This window comes from Mesoplodon densirostris, chromosome 9, assembly GCF_025265405.1.
Source record: "Mesoplodon densirostris isolate mMesDen1 chromosome 9, mMesDen1 primary haplotype, whole genome shotgun sequence".
Taxonomy (NCBI): Eukaryota; Metazoa; Chordata; class Mammalia; order Artiodactyla; family Ziphiidae; genus Mesoplodon; species Mesoplodon densirostris.
Window position 1 is genome coordinate 51941729 of NC_082669.1, and position 20540 is coordinate 51962268.

The 20540-nt window shown below is 39.5% G+C and overlaps 1 protein-coding gene across 1 annotated transcript in view; it reads right to left on the reverse strand.

Moving 5' to 3' along the window:
- UMAD1 (UBAP1-MVB12-associated (UMA) domain containing 1) overlaps window positions 1-20540 on the reverse strand; it is a 242066-nt gene that overhangs the window by 213893 nt on the left and 7633 nt on the right. The window contains exon 2 of the mRNA XM_060108310.1: window positions 2779-2878. Coding sequence (XP_059964293.1) covers window positions 2779-2860 — 82 coding nt within the window. The 5' untranslated portion in view covers window positions 2861-2878. The remainder of the gene's footprint in view (window positions 1-2778; window positions 2879-20540) is intronic.

Consider the following 20540-nt stretch of genomic DNA (forward strand, 5'->3'; position numbering starts at 1 on the left):
TTTAAATGCCTATTTGATAACAAAGACAATAAGGTGGATTTCTAATCATGAAACAACAGAAAAGAGCACAGTTCTCTGCATATGTGTTGAGATTACAGAGGTGTTCTAAAATGAAGAAAACAGAACAGAGTTTGGAAAACCAGGCTTTGCTGAAGCAAATTTCTGAGAGAAGAATTTATTGTGAAACTCCTGAAGAGGCAGAAACTATACAGGAGACTAGAGGAATCCCTGAAGTTTTTCTGTTAGTGGGGCTAATTTAGCAGGTAAAAGGGAAGCAACGCTGGCAGCTTTTGAAACAGAAGCTGGGCTTGACAGAGCCAGTTCTGACTTAGAAGGCAAGGCACAATTTCCTGACACTGTAAGAAGGGCCAGAGAAGCAGTTGTGCCCATGGCACCCCACTTTATCCCAGTCAGGAGGCTCCCCAGAAAAACCACCAACCCTGGTCAGACTATGCCCCACTACTTTACCTCAGACGTAGGGGATCTGGTCAGAGAGAAAATAACTCTGACCACTCTAGTTACTGCCCCTGTCCCAGGCCACAGGAAACAGATACAGAAAAACACACAGGCCTGCCAGAATTTGACTGTGGAAAAGATGGGATATTCTATGTTAACATTCAGCCATGAGAAAAACTCTCTTCCGGTCTCCCAGAGATTAAGGCCAAGAAACAGAAGAGGGCCAGAGGGGTAAAATCCTTGCATCCTTACTGTGAGAGACCAGATCCTAAAGGGAAGGGCTGAAGAGGTAGAGACCCACCCACCCACCCTTCTGAATGTGTGGGGTCAGAGGCCAAGAGGGCCTAAGCTGAAGGTTCAGGATTACCCGTAAACCCAAGGAGCCATCTTCTACTCCTCAAGACACACAGACAGGGCTTCCCTGGTGGCGCGGTGGTTGGGAGTCCGCCTGCTGATGCAGGGGACATGGGTTCGTGCCCCGGTCCGGGAAGATCCCACATGCCGCGGAGCGGCTGGGCCCGTGAGCCATGGCCGCTGAGCCTGCGCGTCCGGAGCCTGTGCCCCGCAACGGGAGAGGCCACAGCAGTGAGAGGCCCACGTACCGTAAAAAAAAAAAAAGACACGCAGACCATTTGCCAATGCCAAGGGATTCTGGGATGACCGGGCCAAGATAAAGACAGAAGAAATTGGAAACCTGGAAAGGGAGACACCTGAGAAACAGCACCAGAAGCAAACACTCTATGAGTTCATGCAAATCCTCTCAGAGAAGGAGCTGAATTTGGCGGGAGGAAATCCAGAGTAGAAGAGGATGCGTTTCACAAGGGGACACTGGGTTTTGGTTCCTCCTCACCACCCTGTTGGTAGAGAACTGCTGGGAAGAACTATCTAAAGACTGCAAATCTCTTCCTTGAGGGGAAGACACAATGACATGAAGGAAATGTTATTTTTCAGAATTCCCCTTGGGAAGAGCATAGTACTTGGTTGAAAGAAATATTTTTTAAAGCCACTAAAATCTTAATAACTAGCAGGTAGTAATTTTATAATAGAAAATATACTAGTCTTAACATTTAGGAGACACTATTTAACATATTTAGATTTAAAAGTGTACTTCAACACTGTTGCTGGGAATGTAAATTGGTGTAGCCACTGTGGAAAACAGTATGGAGGTTCCCCAAAAAACTAAAAATAGAACTATCATATGATCCAGCAATCCCACTCCTGGTAATATATACGGAAAAAAATGAAAACACTAATTCAAAAAGATACATGCACCCCAAAGCTCATAGCAGCACTATTTAAATAGCCAAGACACAGAAACAACCCAAGTGCTCATTTACAGATGACTGGACTAAGAACATGAAGTATATATATACATACATACATACACACACACACACACACACACACATATATATACACACACACACACACACATATATATATACATACACACACACACACACAAAGGACTATAACTCAGCCATAAAAAAGAATGAAATTCTGTTATTTGCAACATGTATGGACCTGGAGAGTATTATGCTTAGTGAAATAAGGCAGACAGAGAAAAACAAATACTATATATCACTTACATGTGGAATCTAAAAAATAATACAAATGAATGTATATGCAAAACAGAAACAGACTCACAGATACAGGAAACAAACTAGTGGTTACCAAAAAGGAGAGAGAAGGGAAGAGGCAAATTAGGGGCACAGGATTAAGAGATACAAACTACTATATATAAAAAAGATAAGCAATAAGGACATACTGTACAGCACAGGGAGTTATAGCCATTATCTAGTAATAACTTTGAATGGAGTATAGGCTATAAGAATATTGAATCACCATGCTGTATACCTGAAAGTTATTATAATATTGTAAATCAACTATACTTCAATAAAAGAAATAAATGTAGCTCATTCAGCAACTATTTATTGGATGCCTGATTTAATTTTTGATGCTAATTTAAGAAGCAAGGCTTGGTGCTATTTATAAAACAGAATTTGAATTTACCAAGGATTCATCAAGACTTCTGCTTTTTCATAATTAAAAAAGGTTGACTAGCTTATTGGATAGAAAAAAATAGGATGATTTTATAAATTGAATTTGAAGGACACATCCAAACCAATGTACTGTATAAGAAGAGTCTGACTTGATGACAATATTTTAAGTGATTGATGACCTCTATTTTTATAGATTTCATATACATAAACTCTGGAATTAATAGGAAAATGTTTAAAAATCAATCATATACTTTTCAAGTAATCTTTTAAAGGAAAAATAATTCATCTAATTATGATATTGTTTCCTAAAAAGACTCACCTAAAAGGACAAATCCATCTGCTTCTGTCTCTGGTACCAAGGGCTTTTTAGATTCTGGAGGCTTTCTGAAGAAGTGAAACATTGCCGCTTCCTCTGTTACCTGAAATAGAAACACTATATAATATCAAATTCAGATGAAACCATAAAACTTTTACCCTTCTTAGTAAAAAGCCAAATACAGGGACTTCCCTGGTGGTCCAGTGGTTAAGAATCTGCCCTCCAATGCAGGGGACATGGGTTCGATCCCTAGTCAGGGAACTAAGATCCCACATGCTGCAGGGCAATTAAGCCTGTGCACCGCAATTACTGAGCCCACTGCTCTAGAGTCCATGCACCAACAGCTAGAGAGCCTGCGTGCTGTAACTACTGAGCCCGTGTGCTCTGGAGCCTGCGTGTCACAACTGGAGAGAACAAAGAGCCCTCTCGCTGCATTGAAAGATCTCACGTGCTGCAACTAAGACTCGACGCAGCCAAATAAATTTTAAAAGCCAAGTATAAAGGTATCACAATAATTACTTTTAGGAATTCTATTCCTAAACTTAAGAACACAAGCCCTCTCTAGGTGTCAGAAGACAAAATCAGAAATTAAGGAGCATGGGGGCTTCCCTGGTGGCGCAGTGGTTGGAAGTCCGCCTGCCGATGCGGGGGACACGGGTTTGTGCCCCGGTCCGGGAGGATCCCACATGCCGCAGAGCGGCTGGGCCCGTGAGCCATGGCTGCTTAGCCTGTGCGTCCGGAGCCTGTGCTCCACAATGGGAGAGGCCACAACAGTGAGAGGCCCACACATCGCCAAAAACAACAACAACAAAAAAAAGAAATTAAGGAGCATGGACTTCCAGTTTGAAATACTGTGTTCATCCTCTCTCAATTTCTGAACATGCAGGAAATAATCCAAGAAATCACTACAAGTAAAACCAAAGTCAACAGATAACACCAGAATCTGGAAGGATCTCACTAGCCATAAACTGGACACTGGACTGAGGAAAGAGGAAAAAAACACCAAACCCTGTCCAGGTTTCTTGTCATGCCATAACTACCTTAAGCCTCATGAAACTAAGGCCACCTGAAAAAAGAAAAGAAGGCACTACAAACACCCTCTAGAGTTGGTTATCTGATTCAGACACTCAAGGACTGTATTCATTGTAAAATTGTAGCCAAATGTAAATTCCCATCAGTGCAAATATCTGTGTTGGTGAGATTATTGTGCACTACCCCCAACACACACATACACACACATACACACCCTCTCTCCTCTGTGTCCTCCCATCTTTGTACATTCAACTTTGTACACTCAGGCAGGGCAACAACTCTTAGAAAACAACTGGGAAGGAAGTTGAAGGAAACTTGGGAGGACACGTCACGTTCTGAGCTGCTATAAGTAAAGCAATATAAGAGACAGCAAAGAAAAGTTCCTGGTGGCAACAAGTGCCCCACATTTCAGTTTCATATATTCCACCCACCAGAAAATCAAGCAGGGAGGATAAGTAAAGATTTTATCTGAGCAAGATGCTTCTAGAAACTGAGAATTGCACTGGGATTTGTGTAGGTCAACCTGCCCTGAGTTGTAGATCGGAGTGGATGGTAAAAGAGCCAATTTGTTGACAGAAAACACATCTGGCAGGTTTCACTTTTTAAAAGAATAAAAAATGGAGAAGAAAAACACAAGCCATGTGAAAAAGAAAATATTTCAGTAAAGAAAAAGGAATCGCCTCTGAAATCCTCAAAGGCTGAGCTTACTGGATATAGTGATGGAGCCAAAAGAAAAGTCTGGAAATAGTTTGGCACCCTCAAGAGAGTACAAGGAGACATGGCCTGTATGAAACTGGTTAAAAAAACAAAAACAAAAACAAAAAAAACCCCAAAAACAAGGTTAGATGGAAAAGCAAAAGGAAAAGATGAAAAGACAAAGAATGAGATGAAAAAAATAAGATAAAGAGAAACCCATGCAAGAAAGAAATGAGATCAGAAAAGAACTGGTTGGTTTATAAGCAGGAATGTAAGACAATAAAGTTCAAACTCAAAGACTTAAAAGACTGGAAGAAGCAACTAACTTCTCAACCCCAAACAGTTAAAACTAAAACAGAGAAAGCCTTTGAAGGAACAACAGATGATTAAAATTCAATCTGGGTAAGGATCAAATCAAGGATATAGCCATCACACCTGATACTAAAGCCTCAGCCTGGATGAATGTGGCACTCAGTAAATTCTTAGGCTACAATGGGTCAGGAAAAAGAGACGAAAGGGATCGGTGTCCAACTGAAACCTTGTAGAGAAAAGATACCTTCAAATAAATAAAGGGGGGGGGCACATTTAAGAGTGAAAGAGATGAGAAATGTAGCAAATCTAAGAGTTACAGCTAGCAAAAATTGTAGGTCTGGCTACAGATACATGAAGCTGATTATAATCAAATAGATAAGAAGCCAACAAAATTTTTGGAGAGTTGTGCTGCCAAAATGACTACAAGTCTGAATTAAAGGAGGACTCTGACTATTGGAAATTTACAACAATGCTGTAGACAGGAAGCTGCCAGAGAAAACTGCTCAGCCCCCAAGGAGGGTCTATTCTCCAGTGCCTACTTTGGTGGTAGCCAAGGAAGTTACTGGAAAAGGAAGAAACTTTGGGTGGAGTGCCTGGAGAACATGGGACTGGGGGTGGGGCTCTCCTGAGAAGCAGAATCTGGGCATAATTAATGAACATTCTCCAATCTAAGGCGGGGATCCCCCAAAATGCCTGCTCAGTGGGATTCCAGAATTGCTACCACTCGGTGACTTCTGTGTATCTCCCATTCCTCCCCTTTTTGGATGACAGTGGTTTGGGCAGTTATTTTTTCCCAGTTACTGGAGGGGACAGAAGGGACAGACTGCTGGTCTTTTTAGTTCATGAAGTCTCTAAAACAAGAGGTGCCACATCTGGACCTGATGAAGAAATACTGAACTTAGAGCATGATGCTATGACTGAATGGGGCCATTTGGGTTATTGCCCTTGGGGAGGGGTGAGTCACTCTGTCTACCGTAGGGAGAGAGAACTGAGTATGTGGTGACCACGGAATCATTAGGGCCATTCACTGGCTCTCCACCTTATATCAGGAGACATGTAAGAACTGCAGTTTTCTACCCTCCGTGGAGGTAGGTGTGGCCATGTTGCTTGCTTGGTTCACTGTGTAACATGCCATTAGAGTGCTAGAACAAGGAGCTTTGTGGCCACAGAGAGAGGCCCTTTAAAAAGTGGGTCCTTTCTAACATATAAAAGAAAAGCCTTTAATAGAAGGACTCAAATTTCCAATACCTTTTCATGTCTGGCCACAAGACAGAAATGGAACAAACACAGAAATCACAAAAGCGGTTCTGATAAGTCATTCTCAAGCCCCCAACGTTTAGATACGTTGTTATAAAAGCCAGACCAAACTCAGCTGTAGTGCCAGAATCCCTTTTGAATGCAAGTATTTTGTAGAGAACTTATGATTCAAATAATTAAGTGAAGCATTTAAGTTTTTCATGACCTAAAAAAAATCAAACTTAAACAATATACAGGCTTAAATAGGCTGCAGCAGGTTGCCAACAGTATGACTTATGTGGCAATGCATAATATTACAGTTTGTCACTTTAGAACATTATAAAATTCCAAACATATCTGAGTAGGAGAGAGAACTTAGGTTCCAAGAGTCAAGAAACATCCAGGCACAGAAGAAACAGGTCAGGAATAGGAAAAAGGTAGTAGAGACAGTATAAAGAACTCAGAATGGCAGCAAAGACTAGTTTGCTACAAACATCCATTGGTAACTGCTCTAAAATGGTTATGAAAGTACCAGTCACCCTCGCATCTGTTATTCTGCCAACCTGACCATTGCCTTAACTCCTTCCTCTACAGTAGTCACCTCAAGATGTGTTTCCATGGGAACGCTGTGCCAATTTTACAATACAAGTCTTCGGATTCCCTTGCACCATCTATACTGCTGCTGACATTCATGATTCATTCCACTAGGTACCTAAGTAAGTCTAACCATACATATAGCTTTACAGTAATCTCCATGCATGAAAAGACTATGTCCTGAGACACTAAAATCTGTAATCAAATTATCTTTATACCATGATATTTTTTGTACCTTTGAAAACACACACAAGGTGGTATAAAAATTTATCCCAGTGGGACCAGCAATACCATTCTAAGATCTTCCCACAGCAAGAAAGCTGCATGGTTAGGTCACCACTCCAGCAGCCAGATTTCCTTTCCCCACCTAAGACTAGAACTGGGAAAGAGAACGGGGGGTAACTAAAACCCCACTAACATTTGCTGAGCTCCTACGATGTGTCACGCACTGTACCTAAATGCCTTATAGACTCTATCTCCTATAATCTTACAATCATCCCGCTAGGTACACATAACTATTCACAATGTGTAAGTGAAAGAATTGAAGTAAAGTTGGTTAAGTATTGATGCAAATGTATATGGCTAGTAAACAGCAGAGCTAGAATTTTAAACCAAGTCTTTTTGGTACCAAAACTGAATGCTTTTCATCAACAAAGCACCAAAGACAAGGAGCCCTTAACAAGACATTTGTGTTGGACTTTAATATTTCCTAATATTAGTGAAATACATTTGATTAATTCCATTTCTGTCTTTCTAAATCCGTACTTTCCCAAGCCTTGCTCAGCTCTGTGTTCTGAAGATATTTGCTAATTCCACAATATCCACGTTCCAGACTTTCACTTACTTTATATTTATATTTTATGAGTATTTATTAAGTGCTTAGGCCAGATACTGACCAGGCACTGCAAATGCAGCACTCAACTTATATTTACGGGAACTAATAGCAACCTGAAACTACCCCATTTTGGAGGCAATCCTGAGTAAAACTAAGAGGAATTTAGGAGCTCCATCCCAAAAGTGCAGGAGGCCTGGAACAGTCCTGCTGCCCCAGGCTGAGTATATGGGAAGACATGAGCACTCATGCTTCTGACTTACATGGCCTTGACAGTGGCCTTCTTCTGCCTGGGCTTATCAAGCATGTTCCAGCCTCATTTCCTTAGATACGATTTCAGTATGTTAAAAACTGTCTACAATAAGCAAATTTTACATTTTATAAGTGGGTGAAATATCAAAATTTATTCTTAAAAATCCATTATCAGCCAGCAACAACACTCTTGCCTGGCTAAGCTGTGACCCAACCCAGAACGCCTCTTAATCCCCAAACATGGGAATCCTGGAACTGCTTCCATATGGATGGGGGATGAAGAGTTCACTGCCCAAGACACAGATTGGGAGAAAATCCTTGCAAATCACAAATCTGATACAGGACATGTGTCTAGAATACATAAAGAATTCTGAAAATTCAATCATGAGAAAACAAACCAATAAAAACTGGACAAAAGCTATTAACAGACATTTTCCTAAAGAAGATAGGTGGGTCTTCCCTGGTGATCCAGCGGTTAAGAGTCCACCTGCCAATGCAGGGGACACGGGTTCGATCCCTGGTCCGGGAAGATCCCACATGCTGCGGGGCAACTAAGCCTGTGCACCACAACTACTGAGCCCACATGCTCTAGAGCCCACGTGCTGCAACTACTGAGCCCATGCACCTAGAGCCTGTGTTCTGCAACGAGAAGCCACCGCAATGAGAAGCCCGCGCACCGCAATGAAGAGTAGCCCCCACTTGCCACAACTAGAGAAAGCCCACATGCAGCAATGAAGACCCAGTGCAGCCAAAGCAAAAAAAAAAAAGATATGTGGATGGCAAAGAGCCACATGAAAGGATGCTCAACATCATTAGTCAATAGGCAAATACAAATTAAAATCTCAATGAGATAACACTATATACCTATTAAAATATTTCATTAACGATTTAAAAGGCTTGCCATGCTAACTGTTGACAAAAATGTGAAGCAACCGGAACTCTTATACACTGTGGTAGGTGTAATAATATAGTACTGTGGCAGTTTCTTAAAAACGTAAACATACACCTACTATATGACCCAGACCTTCTCCTTCTAAGTATTTACCTAAGAAAAATGAAAGCATATGTCCACACTTGTACACAAACGTTATACAGCTTTTTTGGTAATAGCCCCAAACTAGAAAAAATCCAAATGTCCAACAACAGATAAAAAGGATAAACAAACTGTAGCATATCCATAATACTATTCAGCAATAAAAAGGCATGAAGGCCTAAGATACGCTATGACATGTATGAATCTCAAAAAAATCAAGCTGAGTGAAAGAAGCCAGACCACAAAACACTTCTAGGAAATGCAAACTAATGTATAGTGACAGAAAGCAGATCAGTGGTTGCCTGGGGAATGGGAGGTGCAGGGAGGGAGGGTGGGAGGGAGGAATTACCAAGGATCACACGCAAACTTTTGAGGGTGATAAATATATTCATTATCTTGATTGCAGGGATGGTTTCAGGGTATATAAACATGTCAAAACTCATCAAATTGTACACTTTCAACATGTGCAATTCACCATATGCTGATAATGCCCCAATAAAGCTATTTTAAAAATTCATTATTAGCATGATATTCTAGATGTTATATAAATGTTGTAGTTCACAATTATTCGTAAAATTGTCTCAAATCTCTTAAACGACTCTGTGTGTGTTACAAATGCAGTCTTTGTATACAAAGCAAGATACTTCTTTCTCTATGCATTCACACAAAACTGAAAAATAAAAGGACAGTGTCTTCACTTTTAATGGCACGCAGACTGCATACAGAAAGCGACCCTGATCGCTACACAGCACAGATCCTACTGCTCTGAAGGAGGGCAGCACAAGTGATATATTTATTTTTTCCTATTATTCTAAGACTTACCTTTTAAGTGATATTACCCATGACAAAAGGATTAAGGTAACCTGGTTTTCTCAATTTGATCACCCTCTTTCAATTTCAACAGACTATTTGACAATATAAATATGTCAAATAAACTGAAATGTCTATGTGGGACTGATAAACAGCAGTCACTTAACTATATAAGAAAAATATATATACACACATTTTTTCTTCACATTGTGTCAAAATCCAATAAATATGTAAATTTCATAGTGCTGAAAAACTAAAATCCTAAACCATGTTTAATCCTCTTCTTCTGTGTGGTGGGTTGTGAATTGCATGGTTAGACAAAAGGAATACAAATTTAGATAACAAGTTTCCTAATTTCTTCCGAGAGATGCCAAAAAAAGACAATGGTCCCATACTTTTGATAGTTTTAATCTTGAAAGACAAGATTATATTACCCAAAACAGCATTAAACAGTATAAAACATTCCAGAAGACTCAATGAGAATGAGAAGAGCCCTGTTACACTTCACAAACAGGTAGCCTTGAGTTTAACTTCATCTGATGGGCACAGATATAAACCAAGAAGAGAAGGAAGGCCTCTCCTATAAGAAGGATCACCAGGAACAACGAACAGAGTGTTTCGGAGACAGCAGAGAGATTAACCTCACTAGAAGCATGGAGGTAAGCAACAGAAATGAAGACTACAAAAGAAGAGACAAATTATTAAAAGGGCTACTAAGTCAAGAAAATGTTAGAATATCCAGAGTGGCTTACCGGGATTCATTTAATATTATTTTCTAGTCTAGGATCTTGAGGAAAGTAGTGTTCCAGAAAGATTAAATTTAAAACAATAGGCTAGACAACATGGTTGGACCAAGTGATTATCATACTAAGTGAAGTAAGCCAGAGAGAGAAAGACAAATATCCTATGATATTGCTTACATGTGGAATCCAGAAAAAAAAATGATAAAAATGAACTTATATACAAAACAGAAATAGACCCACAGACATAGGAAACAAACTTATGGTTACCAAGGAGGAAAGGAGGGAAGGAATAAATTAGGAGTTTGAGATTAACATATATACACTACTGTATATAAAATAGATAACCAGGGCTTCACTGGTGGCGCAGTGGTTGAGAGTCTGCCTGCCGATGCAGGGGACACGGGTTCCTGCCCTGGTCTGGGAAGATCCCACATGCTGCGGAGCGACTAGGCCCGTGAGCCATGGCCGCTGAGCCTGCGTGTCCGGAGCCTGTGCTCCACAATGGGAGAGGTCACAACAGTGAGAGGCCCGCGTACAGCAAAAAAAAAAAAAAAAAAAAAAAAGATAACCAACAAGGACCTACTGTATAGCACAGGGAACTATACTCAATATCTTGTAATAACCTATAATAGAAAAAAATATCAAAAAGAAAAAATATATATATATACATTATATATGTATATATATGTATAACTGAATCACCAAGCTGTATACCTCAAGCTAACATGACACTGTAAACCAACTATATTTCAATTAAAATAAAATAAAATAAAATGAAATAAAATGCTGGAGAGACTGATTGAGAGAGTGGAGCCATGAAGTTAGAACGTTGTAGCAAAAGGGACTGGACTATGGTGGGAGAAATTTGAATGAAAAAGAAGGGGTGTACAGAAATGTGAAACAGGACCTAGTGACTCTCAACTCTACAAAATACTGATGGAAAGGAATTACTAAAAGACGACTGAAGTTTCAAGCCTGAGGGAGTAAAGAAAGTGATATTAAGAATAAGAAAAGGAAAGTCGGAAAAGGAAATTTAAGAGAAGAAAAAAATTAACTCCATTTCAGACAAGTTTACATGTAGTGAAACAATGACTGGTCCAAATGGAAATATGTGAAATGCAGTTGGAAAAATAGGACATAGTGCTCCAATGAAAGGAATAGGTTGGAATTTGGGAGCTGTTAGCATGTAAGTGGTAGCTGAAATTACAAACATCAGTGGTATTTCAAACTGAAAATATAGAAATTCAGGGATTGAGATCCTGATCTCTAACATCTCAAATTATATTATGAAAATACACCCCTTTAATTATCACCAAACGGATGTGTATACCCCCATTTCTTCAAATTTTTCAAAAACATACTTGGCTGTCGTACTGGGACTAAAATGTTAACTCGACTATATTGTTTCACATTTCAAAACTGCAGAAACAACTGACCTCTTCAGTATAATCCAGGGGGGTAAATTCAAATGCCAGGCAGATAACTAAGAGTGAAACCAGCCCAGAGTGACACAAGAGTGAAGGAAAGTTCAGGCTTGGTCTAAAGATGGCACCTCTAGGGAGGGGGGATATGCCCAGGGAGCCACGAGGAGGAGCCCTTCACCAAAACAAGGCTTGTGAGGAACCAGTGAAAGAGCTTTGAAAGGTTTTGAGCTGGGAAAGCCTGGAATCAGATTTGCATTTGCTGTTATGGCCAAAGTAAAAAAAAAAAAATAATAATAATCACTAAAAAATTAGGACCAGGCTGAGGCTACGGTTAGGGCATCTTCCCACTGACTCCTGGCCACCACCCAAGATGGTCCCAATGCATCTAGGAACCTCTGGGGAATGTAAATTGAACGTGTAAGGTTGCCTCTGTATGAAGGTCCCTCCCTTTGATGCCTGTGTGTGGGACCATGGGCCTTGGACTCAGAGCTCCTGCTCTCACTGTCACCCAGGCTTCTTGGAGAACATTTTAGCTGAAGTATGTGTTTTATACTATTTCACCCTTTCTAGTACTTTTTCTAACTTATTTGCTTTTTCAAAATGAAACTAGCAGGCTTTCTAATTATAAAGGTAATTTCTATTTTGTATGTGCAGGTAAGTTTTGTACATCCTTAGGAAAAAAATATGGAGAAACATACACCAAACCTAATAGTTGTTGTTACCAGGAAGCATGACCAGTTTATATTTAATTTATGGTTCTTTTGTAGTATTTGCTTTTTTCTAAGTCAAATATCATATATTGTTTTACAATAAAAAATATTAAAAAAATTTAATGATGTATACTTGATTTACAATCAAGAAAACTGTGTTATTATGTTACTGTGTGCTGTGTTACTTTCAGGTGTATAGTAAAGTGATTCAGTTTATATATATATTATTTTCAGAATCTTTTCCATTATTGAATATAGTTCCCTGTGCTATACAGTAGGTCCTTATTGCAATCTATTTTACATATAGTAGTGTGTATCTGTTAATCCCAAACTCCTAATTTATCCCTCCCCCAGCCCCTTCCCCTTTGGTAACCATGACTGTTTTCTGTGTCTGTGAGTCTGTTTCTGTTTGGTAAATAAGTTCATTTGTATAATTTTTTTAGATTTCACAAATAAGTAATATTATATGATATTTGGCTTTCTCTGACTTACTTCTTTTAGTATGATAATCTCCAAGTCCATCCATGTTGCTGCAAATGGCATTATTTTATTCTTTTTAATGGCTGAGTAATACTCCATTGTACATCTTCTTTATTCATTCACTTAGGTTGCTTCCATGTCTTGGCTATTATAAATTGTGCTGCTATGAACATTGGGGTACATGTATCTTTTGTAATTAGAGTTTTCACCTTTTCTGGATATATGCCCAGGACTGAGATTGCTGGATCAGATGGTAACTCTACAAAAATAAAGATTAAAAAAAAAATTTTTTTTAAGTATCTTTGGCAGCTCCAACCACTGTTCCATGAAGGGATGTGGGCCCAGTATCACCAAGTCTGATTTTTCAAGACAAACTAGAAATCCAACTATTATGTAAAAACCTAGTTTTTAGATGATAGCATCAAATTCAAAAAAATTTTAAATACTCTGCAGACTGAATAAATCCTCTTCAAACTGGATTTGGCCTTCAGGTGTCAAAGTTTTAGACCTAGTTTAATAGCCGAAATCTAATCAGAATAAGGAAAAACTGTAAAAGACTTCGGAATTTAGTGGCTATTACCGTTAGCACATCTGTCCTGGTTATCTCCACCTCTGTTTATCTGACTCGGTTATGTTACAACTCTGTAGAGACAGTTGATAACTTGCAGAAAACTGATAGTCATACAAATAATCCCTATCCACAGGATGCAATAATGCTACCCTAGGGACAGTGACCAGTTTTGCAATAATTAATAAATTCAACATTCCCTTATTTGACTATACTGTGTGATGATACTTTGAGTTTTCTTTTGAACCAGTTGTAATATTCTACTAATTTCTTCCTTAACTGATGAGTTAATAAGTCTCTGACAGATTTTTATTTGTATGAAGGAGATGATTTTGTCCTCTTTTAAAGTGTATCCATTACCTTCAGATGACCAATTAGGATTACCCAAATATTCTCCCCCTGTTTTTCCACTCATCTGGGTTTTTTATCTTTGAAAGTTTGTGATATTGGTGTCATGGGTGAGAGGTACAGGCATCTAAGAGGATAAGCAAGAGGGGAGCCAGGAAAGACATTTCAATTGATGTTGCAGATGAGCTCCCAGAACAGTTTGAAGGCCAATGAATTAAAGCATTAATAGAAATTTTATTTCCGTCTCTCTGATTTTTGCTCAGAATCCTACACCACCACCACCCCCGCCAAAAAAAAAAAAAAAAAAACCCACTCAGGAAAGAAAATAAAAACAAACTGAATCTTGGATCTCCAGCTGTTTTCCAAACTGTAGGTCTCAACCCTTTACTGGAAATAAACTCAATTTAGTGAATCATGACCAGATCTTTGAATAGAATGAAATGGCCGGGGGGGGGGGGGGAAGAGGAAGAAAAAAAAGAAAAGGAGAAGCAAAAAGCTTATCAGAGAGTGTCACATGTGGTAAGTAATGTTTATGAACTTTTGCTTGTGGGTGCATGTACTAGGCCCTGACATGAAATGTCACGTTTCATGTTTAGGTTGGAGACAAAAAAGTTTCAAAGACACTAATCCTACTTTGGTGCTCACACACTCCCTAAAAGAATTTTGTAAAATCATGCGCTCTCTTGTACATTTTAAGTTGACATCTAAACCTTTACATTAAAAATTATGGAGAATGTAGTTTCTAGCATATTATATTTATATGTTGAAATAAAACAACTATATCATTCTTTTAAATTTATCTCATGTAATCTAAACACCACAGCATTTTAATATCCACCATCAGCCATTTTAAAATATATAAGCAAGTTCTTTCTTTTCTAACAGCAGGAAATTTGACATTGTTCTATTTTCTCCTTGAACTCATACTTCCATTTCATTTCCACTGATCTGGAGCAGCTCAGAGATGCCCTCAGAACTAGTGCAGCTTTTACAACAAACCCAGTTGAATACAAAGCAATGGTGGCAATATCATTTTTAAGAGAGTCTGTCTTCTAATTTATCACTCCTAACCTTTTCACTTGTCACCTAACTGGAAAGTGGTATCATGAACATATATAACAGGCATTAAAAATTTAAGGTACATGATTTAATAAAACTCACTTCCCTATATGACTATATAGTTGCTTTTAGCAAACTGAGACATTAAACATGTATTATTTTCAGCCAAAACAGAACATCTAAAATACTTAGAAAGTCGGAAGACCTCAAGCTACAAATTGATGATTATAAAGCATAGGCATGGGAGGGTTCTAGAAGAGTGCACAGGAGCTCTGAAGAACTTCACAGTATAGATTTCAGCAGGGGCGAAGCTGGGATTTTTTTCCTTGAATTTATAGTTTTTTACTTTTTTTTTTTCTATTCTTACAGTTTAAATCCTTTTCTTATTTTACTTTATATTAAATTAAAGGCAGGAAAAGCTTTTCAGAAATGGGACGCATAGGATTCAAACATGAAATCCTTAAATATAATACAGGAAATCCTAGGTTAAAAGAGTACTGAGGGCAATGGGGGAGGGGGTTGTAGTTTATCACCGCAACTTGATGACTTTTAACACTTGGCTTTATTTGCCATGGGCAGCAACACCGGGTTGCATTTGATAATCTCAACAGCCTGCTACTCCTCATTCCCATGCAAGATACCTACAAGCAGGAACGTTTGCAATCTTAGTTGTCACCATAATAATAAAATCCTGCTATCATGGAAGCATTACATGATCTGGAATTACTAATTTTCTCTAGCAGAATTGCTTTTCAAGCACATGATAAAGTTATTTTGAAAAGTCACAAGTTGGCCCAAGAACATTTTAGAATAGAACCTTCTTTCTTCTCAGATCCCTTTTCCATCATTGAAAATTGACAGTCTCACTAAGGTAAAAGAGACCTCAGACAATTTTACTCTCCTCCATTGCTCTGTAAATTATCACCCCCCAAAGTCTCTATCAGAATCATCAGGGAAGTTTTGTGTAGTTTTGCTGCTGTTGTTGGATTTGGGGGTTTTGTTTTCCTTTTAATTAACTACCTTATTATTTTCAGAATCAAGAATGGCAGCCTGGGGCTTCCCTGGTGGCGCAGTGGTTGAGAGTCCGCCTGCCGATGCAGGGGACACGGGTTCGTGCCCCGGTCTGGGAAGATCCCACATGCCGCAGAGCGGCTGGGCCCGTGAGCCATGGCCACTGAGCCTGCACGTCCGGAGCCTGTGCTCCGCAATGGGAGAGGCCACAACAGTGAGAGGCCCACATATCACAAAAAAAAAAAAAAAAAAGAATGGCAGCCTGGGGCTTCCCTGGTGGCGCAGTGGTTGGGAGTCCGCCTGCCGGTGCGGGGGACACGGGTTCGTGCCCCGGTCCGGGAGGGTCCCGCATGACGCGGAGCGGCTGGGCCCGTGAAGCGTGGCCGCTGGGCCTGCGCGTCCGGAGCCTGTGCTCTGCAGCGGGAGGGGCCACAGCAGTAGGAGGCCCGCGTACCGCAAAAAAAAAAAAAAAAAAAAAAAAGAATGGCAATGATAAAGACTGACTGCTTTTTTCCACTACTGTCTCTTACTGATAAAATGAAAAATAGGATAGCATAAAAAAGTCTCCACTGAGAGGAAATCATCTATTACATTAGACCAGAGTTTCTCAACCTCTTCCCTCTTAGCATTTTAGACCAGATAATTCTTTGTTGTCAACTACTCCTCTGTAGATGGGTGCGATCACCTAGTATGTGATGCATTCTAGTCAGAAGCCATCTTAATTTCAAGAGGTTTTATTAAAACAAACAAAAACTTCCCTCTTTTTAATGCAGGACATGCAAAAAACATTCTTTTTTTTCTAAAGAAGGATGTTAAATAGTGTGAAGAGACAGAAGTTTCAAAGATAAAGTTGCTGCCTTGGAGAGCTTATAACAAACCGCGCTTATAATTTATACCATTTTGGTCTCATTCATTGACGAAGAATGTAATTTAGAGGCTTTAGTGTTATCCCGACTCCTCTAAATTCATGATACAATTATATATTTTTACGTTTTAGAAAAGTTACAAGTATAAATCTATGTAACTGTCACACAAAATAATTTGATTTTGGCTTAAATAACACTGATACCTACCAATAAAATACTAGTTTCTAACCACTGTGTTCAATGTTGTAAATCTAAAATGAAAACACACCCTGAAAAAGACCCCAGGCAACTCTAACAAAAGCATCCCTTCACATGAAACAAATACCTTAGGTGATTTATTTAAATAGGTGCTTTATTTAATAAAGTAGTAAGGAAGAACGAAGTAGACCAATTGTGAGATCACCCCTCTTTACAACTCTCTATAGCACAGAGAAACGGAGAATCAATTTAAAAAAATAAAGCATTATTCAGTGTGGGTCTTTAAATATCTCTATTTGCTCACTTAAATACATCTAACACACAACAGGAACCATTACATACATCTTCCAAAAAAACTCACTCCTTAATTGCCCATTAAAAATCTACATCATTCGACTTCCAGTACAATCTAACTGCATCATCAAAAGTATTTCCTTCCTAAATAAAAACAAACTTCTAAAATTCAGTCATTTGTTCATTTGCTCACTTTTTAATTCATTCAACCAACATGTTTTGAAGGCCAAATACTAGCCAGGCACAGTTCTAGGCCCTAGAGTACACCACCAAACAAGGCAGTTTCTCCAAATTCAAGGAACTATCTAATCTATTTGCTGCCTCTTGGCCTGCCTCTCTACCACCTCTCACAAGGCCAGTGGGCACAAAGCATGGTGCTGAGTAAAACCTGTGTAAAACCAGCACAGGCCAAGCAAGCGGCTAACAAGTTGCTAACAGTCTAGTCAAATATTGTTACCTGTCTGAAGACCTGCTTCAGACTCTTGAGTAAATAAGAAAGCTGACTGTTTCACCTCCTCCCAATTTTTCATCAAAATGCACATAAAGAAACACAAGAAAAAAACTGGCAATAACTATCAACCATATGCCAAAGTCTGAGTCAAATGTCCATGAACTCCACAATCAGTGGGGGTTGACCAAGAAGTACAACTGACCAAGAGTTCATTACTGTGCTCTCTGCCACATGCTACATCTTCTGAAATCCTATCCAAGGATGAATGAATGAATAAGCAAATAGACAAGCAAACTATTACAACAGGAGAATGAACCAAGAAGATGAAGAAAGTATTTCATCCATCCCCATTGCCTGAACTTAAGTCTAAAACACAGCTGTACCTACCAGAAAAAAATAGGCTGCCAGACATCCCACTGCATGGGAATTCTTTCTAAAGTCTGGCAAAATTGGATTCCCTCCCTTGACCCTCCCCTTCTCCTGGGAGATCTTCTACCTCCATTCAAAGATGATAGTTTTTGGCCTTGGCAAGCAACAGGGAAAAATAAGGAGGGCAATGGTTTATAACTGCCCAAGGAAGACTTTGTAAAACAGGGTCCCAGACAGAAAAAGCTCCATGAGCAGAACACAGGGAAGATATCTACTTTCATGTTCGAAGAATTACAAAATGCTCCTAATTCTCTAATTCATTCAGAGACCTCAACGGTCTGAGCCACGGAAGACTCAATCTCGGCCTGGCAGACCCACACATCATGAGTTTCTGTTAGCTACTTTGAACTGAACAAGCCAAGGAACGTGTGCAACCACCTGTCTTCCAGGACTAGACCCAGAAACAAGAAGCTGCCTGTGATAGAAAGTTCAGTGAGGAAGACGAAAGTAGCCCACTCCCCCAGTCTCTGCTTCAATGAATAAACATAAGGAATAGAAAATATAGACCAAAAGATCAAGAGGAAAAATATCTCCCTGACGATAATTTTCCACAAGAAACTGTTGAACAGTATAGACAACATCTTGGTAACACTCAAATGGTTGTAAGAGGACACAGTCTCTTCCATCCAGGCTGCTGAGCAGAGCTGGGCAAAACATGCCGTCACCCAGATGCTTCAGGATTCTCACTCTCAGACAAGCCCACACACTTCCTTCTTTCTGGGGAAGCACGCTGGGGTTTTCTTCCACCTTTACTAACTTATCGTTCATCATCACTAAGATGTCCAGCAGATACTTTAGGACAATTTGCTCACGCTACTAACAGTTATAAGTTACAATTTATTATTTAAGTACTTAGTGTAACCAGGCACTGTGTTCAGGGATTTACATATTCAAATCTTATTTAATGCCTAAAATAACCCCATGAAGCTTTATTATCTCCCACGTTTATACAGAAATTGAAGCTCTGAAAGGATGAATTATTTTTCCAAAAGTCACCTAGATATCAAGATTTAATCTAGGTCTATATCCTCCACCCTGTGCTGTACTGCTTCAGTGTCCAAGGCTGAGTCATCTTCCCAGCACACATGTCCTACTCTACTCTCCATCTCAGAAAAAAGCATGATGGTCCAAACAGCTGCTAGAGACAGAACCGTAAGTGTTACCTTAATTTCACCCTCTCCCTTTCATCCACTCCCCCCACCCACTAAGTCCTGCAACCCCATGATATCTCATGAAACTTCTGGTTTCTCTCTATTCCTACTGCCCCTACTTGGGTTCAGCTCACCAACACCTCCAGTTTGATTACTGCAACCCCCTTGGGTGTCTTTCCAACATAGTGGACCCCGCTATGTTCCCAACATGTTTGTACCCAATCCTCCCCAAGTCCCCTTCTACACCACAGTTGTTTGGAAGATGTATGGTCAAGTGACTAGAGCTGGCAAATTATTCTCCCAAGAGCCGTTCACAAAGTTTGGGGTAACCATGCAGGTCTATGTAAACACTGAAGCAACAATTGTTTGGCTGAAGAGAAAGTGGTCTCAAAAGAGACAGAAGACAGTCTGGATTCTGAAAGCTTTCCTCTTCATGGCTTCAGTTCCTTATAAGGCTAATAAACCTTAGGCTAGTCAAGCTAACCCAAAATAGTTCTAATCAGTTTCCTTTTGACCTAAAAGTAAACTGGCTAGAAGGTGGAGACAACCCAAATGTACCCAAAATAGAGAGTGGATTTACTACATACAATGAACTATTATTCAGCATTAAAAGGAATGAAACTCTGATACATGCTACAACATAGAAGAACCTTGAAGACATTATGATAAGTGAAATAAGCCAGACAGAAAAGGACAAATATTGTATGATTCTACTTACATGAGGTACCTAGAGTAGTCAAATTCATAGACTGTATAATGGGCAGAGAGTTTCAGTATGGGATGAGGACGAAGTTTGGGAGATGGATGACAGCAATGGTTGTACAACAATGTGAATGTACCTGATGCCACTGAGCCATCCAATTAAAAATGGTTAAGATGTCAATTTTTATGTACATTTTACCACAATCAATCAATCAAGAAAAAAAAAGTTGAAGCTTGTTTAAAAAGGTCATGTTACTTGTACCAAAAGCACCTTGATCAGGATATTCCAAGACATTCATCATCATGAACCCAGAATACTCAACCTAAAATGTCAAACTGATCACTCCCTTTCCAGCGCTCTCCTCCAGCATCACTATTAAGCTCAACTCCTTGGCATGGCATATAAGGAAGACATTCCAAATTCTGGTCTCTACTTAGCTTCATTCTTAATTCTCGCCACTCCCCAGTGCCCTACTATACCTTCACCAAGACCTTGTTATCCTCAACAACTAACAGAATCCCCACATTGGCTCT